Genomic DNA, 16,729 nt, shown 5'->3' on the forward strand with positions numbered 1-16,729 from the left:
GCCTGGCAGTACTTCGTCAGTGGCGGGCCGCAGCAGGTTTTCGTCGGTACCTTAAATGGGGAGAGGTCCACGTTGCGTGTTAGCTTTCGATTTAGTAGCTTCGGGTGAAATCCAATGTCTTTTTGACTTCTACCTCAACACCGTCAAATTGCTTGCTTCTGCTCCAGTCGCTAGCGCACCGTCACCACCGCTGTCGCTTGAATGTCTGGTAGAGGATAAGGTGAGAGGGGGGAGAAGGGTCCGGTGAATCGGTCGATTGCCTAGTTTTTTGGACTAACTAGAACATCGCACCGCAGTCCGCAGAAGCTCCTCCATCGACAGCCTTGCTCCGAGCAACCCGCTGAGCAAATCCTGCCGCCGCCAGATCGCAACGCCTCGACCAGCCCAGGCGCATCTCAGTGAGCCGTACGACGCCATGGCCAGATCAAAGAGAGGGGGGAAATCCCCAATGAAGAACGCCAACGGCCAGTTCAGCGGCTCTGAAGGCCGCCGATCGAGCTTCAGCGACAAGAGCGAAGAGGGGTCCCCAACAAGAACCAGGGCACAGGGCCAGGCCAAGCTGGCGCCTGTAGAAGAGGTAAGCTCTTGGGTTCTCTTATTCTTGCTGTATTCCCACGTTTGCCCTGCTCTTCCCCTGGTGTAGCCCGGAAAACTCTGTGTGGAGCTGACACTTGGCGAAACAGAAACCCGCGACAGCCGCAGAGAAACAGGCCGAGTACGAGAAGAAGAAGGCGAATTTCTGGACTCGAACACTATGGACGCTGGTCATGATATCTGGCTTCTTTGGCGCACTGTTCATGGGACACATTTACATGATTGCCATTGTCACCGCAGTCCAGATCATATCCTTTAAGGAGGTCATTGCCATCGCCAACGTTCCCAGCCGAGCTAGATCTCTACGCTCCACAAAGAGCTTAAACTGGTACTTCCTAGCCACCACCATGTACTTCCTTTATGGAGAGAGCGTCATCTACTACTTTAAGCACATTGTCCTTGTTGACAAGGTGCTTCTTCCTCTGGCTACCCACCATCGCTTTATTAGCTTTGTGCTCTATGTCTTTGGTACGTTGCTCTGTTCCTGGTATTCGCCTACAGCCATGTATCTGTCTAACAAGCTCCGTGATAGGATTTGTCTTCTTCGTCGCCTCACTCCAAGCCGGCAACTATAAATTCCAATTCACCAACTTTGCCTGGACTCACATGGCCTTGTACCTTATTGTCGTACAGGCCCATTTCGTCATGAACAACATCTTTGAAGGAATGATTTGGTTCTTCCTGCCAGCGGCGCTAGTCATTACCAACGACATATTTGCATACATCTGCGGTATTATGTTTGGCCGCACGCAACTCATCAAGCTCTCGCCAAAGAAGACTGTTGAGGGATTTGTCGGTGCTTGGATTATGACCGTCCTGTTCTCCTTCTTGCTTGTTAACATTCTGATGCGCTCCAAATACTTCATTTGCCCCGTCAATGTGAGTTCAATCAGATGCACAACATCTTGTCGCTTCCGATACTATACTAAACTTAATCCAACCTACAGGATCTCGGCGCCAACGTCTTCAGCGGACTCAAATGCGACGTCAATCCCGTCTTCGTGCCCCACACCTACGAGCTCCCACAATTCTTCTTCCTACCTCCAAACACCAGCTTCTCCCTGACGTTTGCGCCGATGCAGTTGCATGCCCTGGCTCTTGCCACCTTTGCATCTCTCATTGCTCCCTTTGGCGGCTTCTTCGCCTCCGGCCTCAAGCGCACTTTCAAGATTAAGGACTTTGGCGACTCTATCCCTGGACACGGTGGCATGACGGATCGAATGGATTGCCAGTTCATCATGGGCTTTTTTGCTTACATGTACTTCCACACCTTCATTGAGGTTCACAAGGTTTCTCTGGGCAGCGTCCTGGAGACAGCCATTACCAGCTTGGCTCCCGAGGAGCAGGTCGAGCTCGTCAAAAGCATGTGTCGATATCTCAGCAATCAGGGTCTTATGCCCCAAGAGGTACGTCTTACCACTTATTAATCCACAAAACTGGCTAGCTAATTAAAAGCTCCATAAACAGCTGCAAGCTTGCCTCGAGAAAGCTACGTCTTCATGATTATACGTCAAAATGCGTACGAGAATGGAGCCTGATGGTTTTTCATTTCTCTTGTAAATCTAAAAATTCCACCAGCTACACCTTTCATAATGACCGGGAAATCTCTTTATTACTATTACTACTATTACTACTATCTCCTCACTTTGTGGTCCGTCATAGGGAAGGCGAAGAGGGAAATTGTGCGAGTCGATGGGAGAGAAGAGAAAGGAAGTAGCAGGCGTTGGAATAAAAGGGGGGAGAAATAATATGTGCAGATAAGAGGCATGCTGTATCATGGTAAGAGATCGTGATGTAAAAGATCTTTTTGTTTTTCTTCATTTCTTTTATGTAATGTCTTCTTATTCATATGTATTTGATCACTGTAGGTACTGAGCCATCTATTGCAGAACATATATATAATGCGGGAAGGAAAACTGGTAGCGGGTAAAGAACGGCCTTAACGGATAGGTCATTCTTATAACTGTCTAGAGTTACGAATATATTCACCTCTGTCGCACTATATAAGCAATTACTAAACTCTCTCGATGTTCAAAGAATGATTCTCTCTAGTCTATTCTCTCTGTTTTTTAACAAGTGGCATAAATGACCTAGTTTTTAAATATAAACAACATCCCCCTCTTTCTCTCACCATCACATGGCAGGATGACATGCCGTCTTATACATTTCGCTTCCACCCACCCTCTGCCTCGAAAAGATTGCCCACTTCCTTGGCCACCTTGAGAAGGTGTCTGTCGCGATACCTCGGGGCCACCAGCGACACCCCAATCGGCATGCCGGTATGCCCCTGAAAGCCCGGGATGTTTATCACCGGCGTGTGCAGCGCCGACCAGCTCACACAAAACGCCGAATCGCCAGTAAACTCAATCCCCTCTGGCGCCTCGTCAATAACGCTGGGCGTCAAAATGGCCGTGTATCTGCCTGCAATCTCATCAATCCGGGGCCGCAAGGCCGAGATGCTATCAAGGGCTTTGAGCTGTGCGCGGCGGTCGTAGCCGGCCTTGCGGTCGACATAGCCAACCAGCTGCGGCGAGAGTTTCTCCTTGGCGATGCGGTGCTCGGGGAGGAAGAAGGTCTCGCCTTCGGTCTGCAGGACCATGTTGTGCCAGCGCGGGAGGTCGTCGAACTCGCGCGGCAGATCGACCTCTTCGACCTCTGCGCCGTGCGCACGCAGGATGTCGACGGCGCGAGCAATGGCGTGGCGAGTGCCTTCGCCTGCCATTGGCCAGACGACGGTCTTGCATAGCGCAAAGCGCGCACCCTTGATGCCCTTGAAGCTGCTCGGCTCATCGTCCTGCAGCCCGAACGCGTCGGCCACGAGGTCCAGGTCGTCGACGCCGCGGGCGAAAATGCCAATCGTGTCCAGCATCAGGGACGAAATCTTCAGGCCCTCGCGAGACACGGCGTTCCACGTCGGCTTGATGGAGTAGACGCCGTTGAAGGAGCCCGGGCGGATGGTGGAACCGCCGGTCTGTGTGCCGAGGGCCACCGGCGCCTGGAAATCGCCGACGGCGGCGCCCGAGCCGGACGACGAGCCTCCGGGAGTGCGGGCCGGATTATGCGGGTTGCGCGTCGAGGCTGGGCCGGTGTAGGAGGCTGCGAACTCGGCGGTTGTTGTTTTGCCTGGAATGGAATGAATGAGAGCTTCGTGTAAGCCGATGAGTTTGATCAAAAGGACGCAAGGATGGCTGCGGGTTTGAACTCACCGAGGAAGAGTGCGCCTGCATGGCGGAGGAGGATGATGGAGGCTGCGTCGAGTTTGGGAAAGTCGTCCTTGTAGATTGGCGAATTGTGAGCCGTAGGCATATCTAAACCCACATCAAATCAATATTAGTTTCAAGAAGACATCTTTCCGATGACGGAAGCCAATCTATCCACAGAAAGAGTGGCGAGTGAAGTACACAGGGCAGAGTGCGTGTGCTATCTTGTCAGCCATCTCTTCTCCACACAGAGCCCCTCTTCTCGAGTAACACAGCATGCAAGCATTGTTACACACATCATGTGCTGTTCTATCATTTGACCGTGTTATGGCCACATGACACACACACACACACTCTCTCTCTCTCTGCTTTTCTCTCTCGCACCTCTCTGTACCCTCCGTGTCTCCCCTCCTCTACAGCAGCAAGATTCGACTGACCTTTAGTGTAAATAACATCCTTGACGGCAATGGGCATTCCATGCAGCGGGCCTCTTTTATTCATTGGCACCTTGTCGAGAGCTCTCGCCTGCTGGAGGATATAATCCTTGTCTATATAGGCCCATGCGCCGACGTCGACGTCACGCACATCTATACGGCGAAGCAGTGAGCGTACATAGCCCTCAATGGTCATTCCGCCAGCGCGAATCCTGGCGAGGGCTTCGGCAGCCGTAAGGAGATATGCGTCATCGCTACCCATATTTGCTTTATGTGTCTTTCCCGTCTCGTATTCGTCAAGAAATGAATGTGGAAAAGAGTTCTGAGGTCAATGAGCGTGTAGGCGCCACGGGACCGGCTCTCTAATAAATAGATCTGGCTTTTTTATCGATTAAAGCTCTGGGGGCGTATTAATTGGCCTTGGTTTTTTATACAAGGATCAGAGATACCTGTCAGCCGTAGCTCAGCCGCACCCTGATTCAGCCTCGGCTGCGGTTGTTATTGGCTGGATCGAATTGTATTTGCCTGATGAGGCAATGTAAACGAACAGTCAAAAGACCGGCAGTAACCCACAACACCGGATCAACGACGGCGTGTCCAGAGGCGAAAAAGAGACTTTGAAAAAGAAAGTATATGCAAGGGCTAGTCTCGTGTAAGTGGTTGAATCGGACGTGGGAAGGGAGGCAGCTGAAGTCTTAGTGTGATTTCTGCGGCTTAGAGCGCAAAAGAAGCAAACAATTGTTACCAGGATGCCAGATGATTATGCAGGGAGGGCTATGGTTTAAGACAGAGCAGGGCAGGTAAGTAGGCCAACCGAATTGTCGGATAAAAGTATGTCACATATCACTCGTTCTTAAGAAAATCCCATCGGGAAAAAAAAAAGCCATCCAGATGATATTGGGACATCTACTCTATATAGTGAGAAGAATCCAAGGCTAATGGCATATACGACCGTTAGGCAATCGGGATGTCGTCGATGGGTGTGGCCCAGCAGATGGACCTGGATCCGACCCGCCATGCAGCATCCGCATAAAAAGGGCACTTCACAGGGCCCCTTAGCCTTGCATGTTTTCGATGCGTGCTGGTGCTGGGCCCAGGATGCGGCGGTTGCGGAATGCCAACCAGTTTTGTGTGCCAGGCGCAGGCCGAACCCGGCCCCTCCTTTACTTGACCGGTGATTCCATCTGCAGGCCGCTTATATGTAAGTGCTACTACTGTATCGTTATGCCCACCTTTTCAAGTTGGTAACTATGAGGGCGGAAACCCCGGCTTACTCAATTATTCACGGCTCAAATATGGCATTAGTAGGCATATGAAAGAGCTGGCGATATTCCGTGTTCAGCACCGATGAAGCAAATGGCCTGTAATGATGAGTAATGTCCGAGCCATTTCGGCGTTTCAAGTACACGTAGTAGTAACTCCATGCTGTGCTACTAGGCTAGTACTGTTAGTATGCAGTCAACTGACAGGGGGGAGGAAAAAAAATATGCACGTCGTCCTCTCGGCGGCCAACCGGTTAGGCTGAAATCCTTAGACGAAGAGCGGGCGCTTCACATAAAGCTTCAGGCTTGGCTGGGTGAGGGAAAATTGGCTTCGGGCCGTGGACTATCCTCGTAATCCCGAAGATCGCCTCAAGCCACCCGTCTCGCTGCCGCCGCCAGTGCAGGAGCGGAAGCCAGGTTGATCGGGAGAAGGCTGATATGATACGCGCAGTAATATGCTACAGGTATATGCCGAGGGCCTTATCCGATCCGGGTGGGTGGTATTAGGTGAGGTGCACAAGAAGGTGTGATAGAAAAGAATTTGGAGGAAAAGGTGGTATAAGTCTGGACCTAGAGGGAGATATATAGATGTACTCCGTATGTATATAGCAATGGAGGAGAGGCAGAGCAGTAGACGGGCATAAATGTTGTATATGAAGAGATTTTTTGTTTCTGGTGGTCCTAAGATTGCCCCTAAATTGGACAGAGCTTTTTGAAACAAAACGCTAAAAGTAGTAGAATGCGTAGGTTCAAGAAAGCCAAATATAAATAGACACATGGCAAACCAAGATGCGCATATTCAGTCTTGGGCAATGTCAATCAGAAGATGTTAATGGCGGTAGCGGCAAATCAGGTTCAACAGCTCGTCTTTGGCTTCATTTCAGACTGCTCATGTCAGGAAAAGCATCAAGACCCATTAAACCAAACTGTGGCCGTCTTAAAGCCTCATATCAGTGCTTGACAGGCAACATAACAGCGTTTGACCGTCTTCATTGTCCGTCAATTCCTGGGTGTTCATGCCGTTGATGTTAGGTATGAGCACTTTATTTGTACGTGACTCCAGGGATATATCCATGTACCTTTGGTATAAACGGTTTCCGAATAGCGTGAGGTGCATAACTGCCACGTCACGGGGATACCCCATGTAGCAAGGCTGCCATTGTAACAGGCCAATGTAAGTAAGGGAAGCTCGGCAGTTATCGCGAGCGAGGTCACCATATCCACCGAGCTGACAAAATGAGATGAAATGCAATACCGGTTGAATTACAAGTGCAAGGCTTTTCGTGAGTGAGTGAGTTGAAATATAAAACTTGGTGTTTCAGCTTACGCCATACGCAAGCACTGTCGCTATACCCACGACCAGCGACAATGCAACGGCGCATATCGAGCAGGGCTAAGGCACACACGGCCCGCTGTGAGATGACCCAATTAGCGCTCAAGAACTCCAATTTTAGTGCTGACGACGTTTGTTCCCCAGTGCCGTCAGATCGACGAGAGTGGATGAAGCCAAGGAAGCGCCGCACCCCTCAAGCCAATTTATCGCACCATTGGTGACATTACTGTATGCATACAGCCTATCATCGGACCTAGCATGGGTGGAGATTCAGAGACCGCTAATGAGAATTGTCTTGTAACCTGCAGAAGGCGCAGGCAACCAAGCCGTGTAAGGGCCTATAGAAATAACCAAAAGTTTTCATGTTGGGGCGTCGATGAAACTATCTGTTGGACACGAAGTACATACGAACTGTTACTACCTACTTGTGTCTGCCTAACAGAATCTAGAACTTCTTGGAACGTAGAATATGTCTGTTGGCTGACGATTGGTATGCGTAAGAAATCACACATCTTCCTGGGTAGTTCCGATGGCCTTAGCGTAATAACTCACTTGCTTGATTGCCTTCATACCTAACATTTCCCTACTGGTAAAGAAATTACTGTTATGTTCCTGCCCTTGTCATATTTGCTCAATGTTCCTGTTCCGCGGTTATAGTGATGCCTAAGCAGTAAAACACGGTCGATCACCTTCGTTTGGGCTAATTTATAGTATAAAGTATTTAAGATAACTTCCATATCTATAGACAATAAGTAACAAGTCCACAAGTCGATATCAAGGAATTTTTTCTTATGCAAATACGATTTTGCTACTTAGGCTTTGCACCCTCTCAATAGCTGCATCTTGTTGGGACTGGCCCCCATGTGTTTCCCCGTAATAATACAGGACATCACAGTTATCATACAACGGAAGAAATCAGATCCAATCAAGCCACTTGGGGGCCAATATGCAAGGAATGCCTCACCGAAATCGCGATGAAACAAGGCGGCTATTGGCTAGCCACCTCGGGAAGTTTAGGAGGATTTATACTAGGGAACGTCGTAGCTATCGTAACTCTATCTACCCTTGTCAAATAGTGTTGGGATTTACCGCAAGGCCAAGAGCTAGGCTTTCACTGGTCTAGTCCTACTTGCGTTGCTACCTCATTACGTAGGGCCGACTGTGCTCGCTTTCCAAATGTACCATTGGTACGGCTATGTGGAACGAAGATGGATCTTCCTAAATCTACAGTAATACATCAAGATATAGTGTCAATACTACTGTGGCAGTGAGCAGTCATTTCTCATTCCCCCTTATAGGATGCATAACTCTGACCAGGGGAAAGAGATCCTCACAATATCTCGATAAGATTTATTACTTCGTATCTCAAAATAAAGCCACTAAAATGATGTAAGAAAAAGAAAGAAAAGAATAGCACTAGTCACTTTTTTAATGAGGTTGCTAAGCGAAAAAGCAAAGAGCACGATCCGTTGCTCCAGGCTGAACAGGGAAGCATATAGTGGTTGCTTCTTTGCTTTGTTTCAGCAAGGGCATGCAATATATGTACCCATGGTTATGGATCAGTCGCACGGGAGCCGGCTCAGCATCATTCCCACTACCATCTGACACTATTCCCAGTCGCCCATGCTTAACGGGATGCTCCTCTGGATGATTCAACGTCCCAGAAATTACGAATATTATCTTTTACATGCAGTTTAATCAAAACTGCAATTAACATTCTCACACATCTGAGCCGGTCATTAGTTTAGCCAAGACAAGACTACTAACGAGCGAATGCTCGCTTAGACGTTTAAACCACTGGGCACTATTAATTGATTACATGTAGCCTAGTAAATAGCCAGAGCAGCGCTTCCGGCGCCAAACTCGCCTAGCATTAATAGCCTCCAAGTTCTAATAGTGTTGCATCCCTCCCAAGCAAAAGGGCATTCGGGGCCCGGAGTGACTCTCACCAGATGCTTACGCCCACGTGATGACGCGTAGGAGGAGACAGACCTCTCAAGAGATCAGGACGTGTTGCTTGACGCGCGTTTTAGTGTATCCGAAAGGGCGTTAATAAGGCGTTATTGTTATCCAGGCAGTATCAGTTGGACTTTGTGGTGACAGCCAAGTAGTCATAAAATCGCTGAACCCCGCCCGTAGTTAAACCCAAGCCATGTTAGCAACATCTGTGTAAATTCACGGTTGTTCTCACTCACTTTAAAAACTCTTGTTATCTCTCACTCTCTCTTTTCCAACATCCTCTTAGAATTGTTTGTAAATAATTCCACAATGGTGCAAAAGACAACAGAAGAATATGCCAATCACGGCATGCCCCTGAAATGCGACATCTACACGGATGACACCTATCCGAAAGACGCTCCCGTCTTTCTCTACTTTCATCCCGGAGGGCTGGTTGGCGGCAACCGTGATCTCGTTGCGCCATGGTTGGTTCAGGTGAGTCAAAGCGGGAAAACATACAGCAAAACATGAGCAAAACTCTTTCAGACAGGATATGAATAGTGATTCTAATGGAATAAATAAAAATGTTTACAGACGTGCATCCAACGCAAATGGCCTCTAATCTGCCCGACATACCGTCTTCTGCCACAGGCTGGTGGAGAGGGTCTCCTTCAAGATGCCTCAGCGGCCTATGAATTCGCACGAGACTGGAACCCTCTACCTGGTTCCCAAAGATGTGTCATTGTTGGAGGTGCCAGCGGTGGTGAGTTCTTTGCCTTTAAAATAAAAAAGAAGAAGAAGAAAAAGGGATCATTGTACTAACAATCTTAAAACTTAAAAGGCTTCTTCATGGCCGCCATCATCGCCCACCAATGCGAACCTAAGCCTCTCGCCCTCCTCTCCATCCAAGGCATCAACACCTTCCGCCATCGCTTCTTCAACTCATCCGTCTTACTCACCGAAGAAGAGATCCCCCCCTCCACAATGGAGAAGTTCATCACGGGCCCAATGGAAAGCGGCGACGACATGCCTCGTGACGAATCTGCTTTTGTCCTTGACAAACTAACTGCCGACGGTGCAAAGAACCCTGATTATAGCCCTCCTAAGTCCGGACCAAATGATTGTGATAGTCAACGCGGCATGCTCTATGACTTTTACACGTTTAACAACTCCTTTGTCGATCTGGTTGGATCTGTAGACCCTGGATACCAGTGGGCGAAACGTCCTGATGCCAAAGACCGAGTCGCGCAGTGGCCCAAGACGGTCATCTTCCATGGCAACAACGATCCTGACGTGGAGCTCAACGTGAGCGAAGATATGCGCGATTGCTTGGGCGAGGACAAAGTCACGCTGATCATTGCCGACGGGCAGCCTCATTTGTATGAGTTGGAAAAATTCATCGAGGACGATGCTCCCGGAATGGACGTTGTGAGACAGTCTGTAGCACGGCTGGATGAGATTGTGGCATCATCATGAGTAGACCGAGCACATCATGGCAGACATATGAGGTTAACAAGCGTAAGCAAACAAACACCTGGATATCTATTTTTAAATCTGCATAGCCGCTATCGTATCAAATACATCTTGGTCACGTTCCTTCACGCTGTAGGTTTAGGTTTATACATGCTCGCCCCTTTATGCACGACCGCTATGTTAAAGCAAAATGAAACGAGAGAAAAGAAAAGAAAATGAGGAGCAAGAGGGAATCAACGGAGTCATACGCCATTACAAATAGCCTCAATCATAACCTCCATCAAACTTTGTATAACTTACCTTCATGGTGGTGTAGGTCCCTCTCACTGTGTCATGACGCTGTCTTCATACTCGGTTAAACGTAGCGCCTCTTCGACATCGTTGACAAAATGCCTCTCGCCGCACAAGTCAACGATTCCACTCTTCTCCATGAGCTTCCACACAGGGTGATCTCGGTGGTGTGGTGCGCGCGAGAAGAAGACTCGCACTCCCCTCTCTCGATAGTCTCGAACAATCTCCTCGAGCACTTGCGTGCCGGAACCATCCATGGAGGTCACGCCATGGATGTCGAAAATGATGTTGCGATTGGAATCAAGGCTTCGGATGCGCGGTAGGGCGGGATGCGCTAGCGCTGTGCCATAGAATTCCAATCGTCGAAGTCGCGCCTTTAATTCACCAGTGTTGGCAAACGTCAATGGCTCTGGGATCTTGACAATAAGGCATCCCTCAATGAACTCGATTCGTGAGTCTAAGGATTCGGGATTCTCAAAGCGGTTGGTGCCGGGAACGCGGCCGAGGATCTGGATGCGAGGACGAGTGCTGTGCTTAATGACGAGAAGCAGAGAAATTCCTACGCCAAGAGCCATACCCAAGGTAAGGGAATAGAAGATGGTGGAGAGGAAAATAGCTGCCATAAGGCCCAGCTCGGTCCAGCCTCGAATACGGAGAAAGAATGAAATATCGTGGGGCGCCTCTTCTATCAGCGACCATGCTACGACTGAAATCATTGATGAAAGAACCGGTTTCTGCCGCGTACACTTGATTAGTTTATGCCAATGGCAAGACGGAAAGAAGCCGCTTCCTTACCGGTAAGAAGTAGAAATATGGTAATAAGAACAGGACAGATAGTAATGAGAAGAGGCTGAGGAATACTGAACTCATTGGAGTCTTTGCACCAGTCGTTTTGTTCACTTTGCTTCGTCCATAGCCACCGAAAGCAGGCAGAGCCATGAACATGGAGCCAACAAGGTTTGCAGTTCCAAGAGCAATCATCTCTCGGTTGGCACTCAATTCGATGCCAGGGATGGAGCTCCCGCCCAAGCTCTTGGCGGCAACAGATGACTCAAAAAAGCCCAGAAGAGCAATGAGGAAAGATGTCGACATGGCCGAGCGGATGTGCTTCATGTGGGCAAGTTGAAAGGGCCATCGAAATTCAAAGATGCCCCCAGACGCAGCCTTTACGGATCCCAAAACTTCAACTCCCTGGTCCTCCCAATCGAGATGCCAGCACAAGACAGCAGAGATAACGACGACGAGGAATCGGTCGGGGAAGTAAGCTACGCCAGGAAATCTCTTTTCCAAACGGCGCTTAAGCTCGCTACACGGATGAATAATATTAGCCATCGCTACTCAGGATACTGGATAAACTTCTCTCTCCCAACTAACCGAAATATCATAATGACGACGAAGCTCACTCCCGCTACAGCAAAGGTTAGTTTATGGGCCTTGCCGATATTGCTGGCGATGAATCCGATTTTGTCGACGCTGCTCCCATGGTTCACGCCGAGCTCCTCCGCAAGGGTTGCAAGGCCAAGCTCTGGAATCAGCTGGTCCACGGCAATGACAAAACCAATGGCAGAGATGAAGCCTCTCAAGAACGGTCTGCTCAGCACGCTGTCCAAGAAACCCAGCCTAGCCAGACCTGCAATGAGAACTATAGCACCCGCCATGCCGCCTACCACGCCGCAGATTTGAGCCTGTAGAACATCGTTTTCCTCTGAGCCTTCGCCTCCAGAGTCCACGCTAGCTTTCACCACGGTGCCAACGAGCAGAGACCCAGCCGCCTCGGGGCCGATAACCATTTGCGGAGAAGATCCGAGCATTGCATAGATGAAGGGGTTGAAGATGAAGCCATAAAGGCCAAAAATCGGCGGCACATGTGCCAGGTTGGACGCAAGCGAGAGCGCCATCGGGAGGTAAAACGAAGCCATCGTGACAGCGGCGACAAAGTCGCCCTGGAGGTACGATAGCTTGTACTGCTGGATCCAGTTCAGGCACGGAATATAGTATGCCAGGTACCTATCCACACGGTGTTAGTCCAACCGCGCCCAGATTGTCCAGAATCATGGCACAACATCTCGGCAGAAGCTCACATGAAGGGCGTATCTCGGAATCCTGCCTGCTCGGCAAGCTCACTGCTGTGGCCCATCTTAGTGGTCCGCATCCTCCTCTTGAGCCACCTCTTCCAGTCATCGCCGCCCAAAAGAGACCCAAATATTCCAGTGTTTCCCGCAGACCCCAGCGACTCGCTTCCGTCGTCGGTGCTCCCGCTGAAGAGGCCATTGGGCGAGGAGGCTCGCGGACTAAAGGTGCCATTGTTGCGGCCCCGCGATTCGGAGCCCAGTATCAACGGCGTTGATTCACCCATGAACTGGCCGCCGACCGCCGTAGAAGACGGATAGACGTCGCCGTGGTTGCTGTCTTCGCTGCCTGGGCGGCTCGGCGGCGTATGGCTCTGTCGAAGCGTGCTTGGCTGGAGCGGGCGGTGATCTTTGGACGAGTCTGCGCGGCTCAGCGGCGGCGGGGGTCCCGACATTTTCACGCAATCGGGGTCGTAGCGCTCGGTCTCGAGGCGGGCATGTGGGATCCGAATCTAACGGGTATTGCTTCGAGGATGACAAGAAGTCTGCAGGCGGCAATTGATATTTTGAGTTGTGCGAAGCCGAGTCGATTCGAGGCGGGCTGTCTGTCTTCGGGACAAGATAAACACGAGCTACGAAAGTACAGGCCGGCGTCTGGCAACCTGGTAAATTTCACAGTGTCGTCTTTTCCTTTGGCTTCCTTCTCTTCTTCCCAGCCGCCGACAGCCGGTACTTCCAATTAGCAGAAAGTAGCCAGAAGGGCAAAAAAGGCCAGAGGACGGGATGCCATGCAAAAGACCCTGGCGATGGTGGGAAAAAAAAATTCAAAGCTCTACTGTATCTGGCGTGGTCACAAATCCAGCGACATCGACGCAACGGCTTGCCTGCTAACGATGCCGAAGCCGCGGGTGACATCAGCGGGGATAGACCGGCCACAGCAGCGCGACACAGCGCTGAAGAGGCTCCACACAGCGCACCGCTCCACTGGGAGCTGGGGGGCGAATGCGGTGAAGGAGTGCCTCAACGTGCAGTTGAGCAGCCGCCAGACCGCCCTTGAAGCCAAGCGAGCGCCGGCGATTGGCCAAGGCGGTTGCGCACCTGACACGATGCGCAGGTGGACAAAGTGATGGCGGATGCGCTGCATTATTGCGGCGTCTGTGCTGCCGGTCTCGCTGTGTTTGTGCTGTTGACTACATGTACAGTATGCATGTTTTATTGGACAATGCGTCAATAGCCGTTGGGCTTTCGTCTGGATTGAGACAGGCCTGCTGGAATAGGCAGGCCTTGGGTCTCTGTACAGCCGGAAGAGCTTGTTGTCTACATGTATGTGTCTGTAATACTGGCCTGAGCCAACGACTAAATGTTAAAAGATGATTTGAAGTGATAATTTTACTAGTAGTGCCAATACTAATAGCTCTAAAGGAAGCTTTTTGATTAGCAAAATTGTCCAAATCATGCTGGCAATCCCCCCTTTTTGGGCCCATTGCAGAGTAACACAAACAGCTGCATTCCATGCGTAACTGGATCACAACATTGCCGAGATCAGTGCTCAAGTCGTACATAAGAACACGCTCAGGCACTTGTACACCTGGAAATTTACTTAGGACAACATCCAGCCATATGTACCACCACGAGATAGGTGGAATATCAACATGTACTAAGGTGCCTACTATACTTGGGTACTAACAAACATAAGCGTACATACTAGGTAGCCATTACATGTCGAATCATCAAAAGCAGTAATGTAAGGGAGAAAAAATAATCGCTTGCATTTTTATCATCCAAAAAAAATTACACAAAAAAAGAAAAGATATTTATCTGTACAAGACACCCTATCAATGACCCAAATATCCCATCTCCCTATTCCTCTACAGCTGTTCGTTGACAAACAGACCAGCCATACCCTGGCCGGTACCAATGCACATGCTCGTCAACAGCAGCTTCTTCTTGGTTCTCCTCAGCTCGCTCAGACCAGTGACGACCTGTCGGGCACCGGTGGCTCCCAGAGGGTGGCCGAGAGCAATGGCGCCTCCCCTGGGGTTCATCTTGGACCAGTCCAGGTTGAGCTTGTCACGGCAGTAGACAGCCATGGAGGCAAAAGCCTCGTTGACCTCAATGACATCAATGTCGTTGAGGCTGATGTTGTAGATGGAGAGCAGCTTGGGGATGGCAATGCTGGGGCCGATGCCCATGATGCGGGGGGCAAGACCGGCGACGGTAGAGCCGACGTACTTGGCCATGATGGGCAGGCCCAGCTTGACAGCGGTTGATCGCTTCATCAGAACGACGGCAGCGGCACCGTCGGTGACCTGAGAGGCGTTGCCGCCAGTGGTGGTGGGACCCCATTGAGGGAATGCAGGGCGGATCTTGGAGAGACCCTCGGCGGTGGTGCCGGGGCGGATTCCCTCATCCTTGGTGAGCGTCACCTCCTTCAGCTCACCATTGGCGTCCTTGACCTTGGTAGTGATGGGGACAATCTCGTCGTCAAAGTGCCCAGCCTTCTGGGCCTTCTCAGCTCGCTGGAAGCTCTCCGCTGAGTAGATGTCCATGGCCTCTCGGGTAATGTTGAAGTCTCTGGAGACGTTCTCGCTGGTCCAGCCCATGGGCTGGATAGCATCGTGCGCCTCCTGAGTCTTCTTGATAACGGCCTCGTCGAATTCACCAGCAGCGCCGCCGCCCTGGGACATGGTCTCAGCACCCAGAGCGATACCCACCGAGATGGAATCGTTGGCGATCTGGTGTGCAACATCGGCGATGGCCTTGAGGCCAGAGGAGCAGAAGCGGTTGACGACGCTGGCGGCGGTGGTGTTGGGGAAGCCAGCAGCCAGGGCTGCAGCTCGGATCTTGTAGGCGGCTTGGGGATCGGAGGTCTGCGAGTGCATACGGATTAGCCGGCCGAAATCAACAAAGCGGGAGGATTGCTGTTTAAACATACGTTGCCGAGGCAGATGTCCTCAACGATGGCAGGGTCGACACCGCTGTTCTCGCGGACCTTCTCAAGCAGGGCCATGATCATGAACTCCAGGCTCGTGTCCTTGAAGCCGCCCTTGCGCGCCTTGGTGAGCGGTGTGCGGGCGGCGTAGGTGATGACGATATCATCGGGGTTCTTGGACTGGCTACATCGCGACACGTCTTGTCAGCATATTGAAGCTTCCCTAGAGACACGCCGTCTGCTTACATGTTGTTCAGCGATGACCCAGGGGCCAGGTGCTTGATGATGGAGCCAATCCGTTCGACAGCCATGATTGTACTAGTATCTAGTAGTCTAGTAGTTTATTGTGCGTGTATCTGCAAGATCTGGGGAGCAAATCGACGAACAGACTGAGCCGCCCTGCAGAATCCGGGGAGCCACGAGATTTATGGATGGCCGTGCCGGCCGGGGTTTGTGGGGTTGAACCGAGGCACACGGCAGCTTACATAATTTGAACCGAGTTCCGGCAGATCAAGTCGGAAGCCTACATGTACCTTTAAGCTCGTGTTTCACTGGGCATGAACCGTCTTCATGGGGTTGTAATCACAGCCGAAAAGAACCAGCTTGGCGGGGAAGCTTCTTACCCCTTCATCCTCGGGATGAACTTTCGGGTGCTGGAAGGCAGCATTTGCCGTATCTGGCGGACAAATTGATGCGAGGTGCCCTGCCATGCCTGCTTAGTCATATCCGTGCTATTGATTTCCAGGTGCATGTATATAAAAAGGGATGGTGGCTATATGAGACGTCAACCTCGGCTTCTGTAGATGCTCGCTTATCTCGTTTGACGACGTCCCTTTCCGTGGACTTTTGGCTAAGCGTTAGATTATTATTTAGTATTCCTTAGTAAAATGATTCTCCTGTGCACTTTTTTTTTTCGGAGGTGTTGGTTGCCCTCGATACCGCTGCCGTTATGCCACCTGCTCAAGGGTAGGCCAGCCGTACCGGACACGAAGAAGGCACACGCCATACCATATTCCTAATCAGTAGACACTTGCTTCCTAGATATGTGCAAGTTGCCAAATCATCAAATGGACGCAGAAGATATTGTCTTAGCAGGCAGGTGCTCATTCAACTGGCTTGTAGTCCTGAACGCCGTAGATGAAACGACCTATCTAAAAGTCACTTTTCGCATCTCTTAAGACGCACAACTTGTTATCAACTTTA

General features: G+C 50.5%; 5 protein-coding genes across 5 annotated transcripts; 2 read left to right on the forward strand and 3 right to left on the reverse strand.

Annotated features, from left to right (window-relative positions):
- Positions 1-43: 43 nt before the first annotated feature.
- Positions 44-2,592, forward strand: TrAFT101_006737 (uncharacterized protein). The gene is made up of 6 exons (XM_024904184.2): positions 44-220; positions 297-577; positions 684-1,062; positions 1,127-1,473; positions 1,542-2,000; positions 2,062-2,592. Exons 2-6 carry the CDS (start codon positions 416-418, stop codon positions 2,095-2,097), a joined length of 1,383 nt encoding a protein of 460 aa, XP_024758392.1. The 5' UTR covers positions 44-220; positions 297-415; the 3' UTR covers positions 2,098-2,592.
- On the reverse strand, positions 2,569-5,091 carry TrAFT101_006738 (uncharacterized protein). The gene is made up of 3 exons (XM_024906888.2): positions 4,232-5,091; positions 3,801-3,902; positions 2,569-3,717 (listed from the first exon to the last, which is right to left on the reverse strand). The coding sequence occupies exons 1-3, from the start codon at positions 4,488-4,490 to the stop codon at positions 2,753-2,755; spliced, it is 1,326 nt and encodes a 441-aa protein (XP_024758393.2). The 5' UTR covers positions 4,491-5,091; the 3' UTR covers positions 2,569-2,752.
- A 4,000-nt stretch (positions 5,092-9,091) lies between these two features.
- Positions 9,092-10,395, forward strand: TrAFT101_006739 (uncharacterized protein; the record flags this gene model as incomplete). Its single annotated transcript, XM_024910694.2, has 3 exons — positions 9,092-9,256; positions 9,356-9,524; positions 9,603-10,395. 3 exons carry the CDS (start codon positions 9,092-9,094, stop codon positions 10,235-10,237), a joined length of 969 nt encoding a protein of 322 aa, XP_024758394.2. The 3' UTR covers positions 10,238-10,395.
- TrAFT101_006740 (uncharacterized protein) lies at positions 10,279-13,521 on the reverse strand. The gene is made up of 4 exons (XM_024900655.2): positions 12,607-13,521; positions 11,900-12,532; positions 11,321-11,831; positions 10,279-11,259 (listed from the first exon to the last, which is right to left on the reverse strand). The coding sequence occupies exons 1-4, from the start codon at positions 13,047-13,049 to the stop codon at positions 10,558-10,560; spliced, it is 2,289 nt and encodes a 762-aa protein (XP_024758395.1). The 5' UTR covers positions 13,050-13,521; the 3' UTR covers positions 10,279-10,557.
- A 737-nt stretch (positions 13,522-14,258) lies between these two features.
- Positions 14,259-16,150, reverse strand: TrAFT101_006741 (uncharacterized protein). Its single transcript, XM_024908513.2, has 3 exons — positions 15,773-16,150; positions 15,530-15,710; positions 14,259-15,464 (listed from the first exon to the last, which is right to left on the reverse strand). Exons 1-3 carry the CDS (start codon positions 15,835-15,837, stop codon positions 14,463-14,465), a joined length of 1,248 nt encoding a protein of 415 aa, XP_024758396.1. The 5' UTR covers positions 15,838-16,150; the 3' UTR covers positions 14,259-14,462.
- Between the last annotated feature and the right edge of the window lie 579 nt (positions 16,151-16,729).

The sequence above is a fragment of the Trichoderma asperellum genome, chromosome 4 (assembly GCF_020647865.1).
Source record: "Trichoderma asperellum chromosome 4, complete sequence".
Taxonomy (NCBI): Eukaryota; Fungi; Ascomycota; class Sordariomycetes; order Hypocreales; family Hypocreaceae; genus Trichoderma; species Trichoderma asperellum.

Coding starts and splice junctions, on each gene's coding strand:
- TrAFT101_006738 (XM_024906888.2), bottom strand. CDS start 4,490: ATGGGTAGCGATGACGCATATCTCCTTACGGCTGCCGAAGCCCTCGCC. Junction 3,903..4,231: donor GGATGTTATTTACACTAAAG/GTCAGTCGAATC, acceptor ATGTGGGTTTAG/ATATGCCTACGGCTCACAAT. Junction 3,718..3,800: donor TGCAGGCGCACTCTTCCTCG/GTGAGTTCAAAC, acceptor ATTCCATTCCAG/GCAAAACAACAACCGCCGAG.
- TrAFT101_006741 (XM_024908513.2), bottom strand. CDS start 15,837: ATGGCTGTCGAACGGATTGGCTCCATCATCAAGCACCTGGCCCCTGGG. Junction 15,711..15,772: donor GGGTCATCGCTGAACAACAT/GTAAGCAGACGG, acceptor GTCGCGATGTAG/CCAGTCCAAGAACCCCGATG. Junction 15,465..15,529: donor AGGACATCTGCCTCGGCAAC/GTATGTTTAAAC, acceptor ATGCACTCGCAG/ACCTCCGATCCCCAAGCCGC.
- TrAFT101_006740 (XM_024900655.2), bottom strand. CDS start 13,049: ATGTCGGGACCCCCGCCGCCGCTGAGCCGCGCAGACTCGTCCAAAGAT. Junction 11,832..11,899: donor GTCGTCATTATGATATTTCG/GTTAGTTGGGAG, acceptor TCATCCGTGTAG/CGAGCTTAAGCGCCGTTTGG. Junction 11,260..11,320: donor CATATTTCTACTTCTTACCG/GTAAGGAAGCGG, acceptor TGTACGCGGCAG/AAACCGGTTCTTTCATCAAT.
- TrAFT101_006737 (XM_024904184.2), top strand. CDS start 416: ATGGCCAGATCAAAGAGAGGGGGGAAATCCCCAATGAAGAACGCCAAC. Junction 578..683: donor AGCTGGCGCCTGTAGAAGAG/GTAAGCTCTTGG, acceptor TTGGCGAAACAG/AAACCCGCGACAGCCGCAGA. Junction 1,063..1,126: donor CTTTGTGCTCTATGTCTTTG/GTACGTTGCTCT, acceptor GCTCCGTGATAG/GATTTGTCTTCTTCGTCGCC.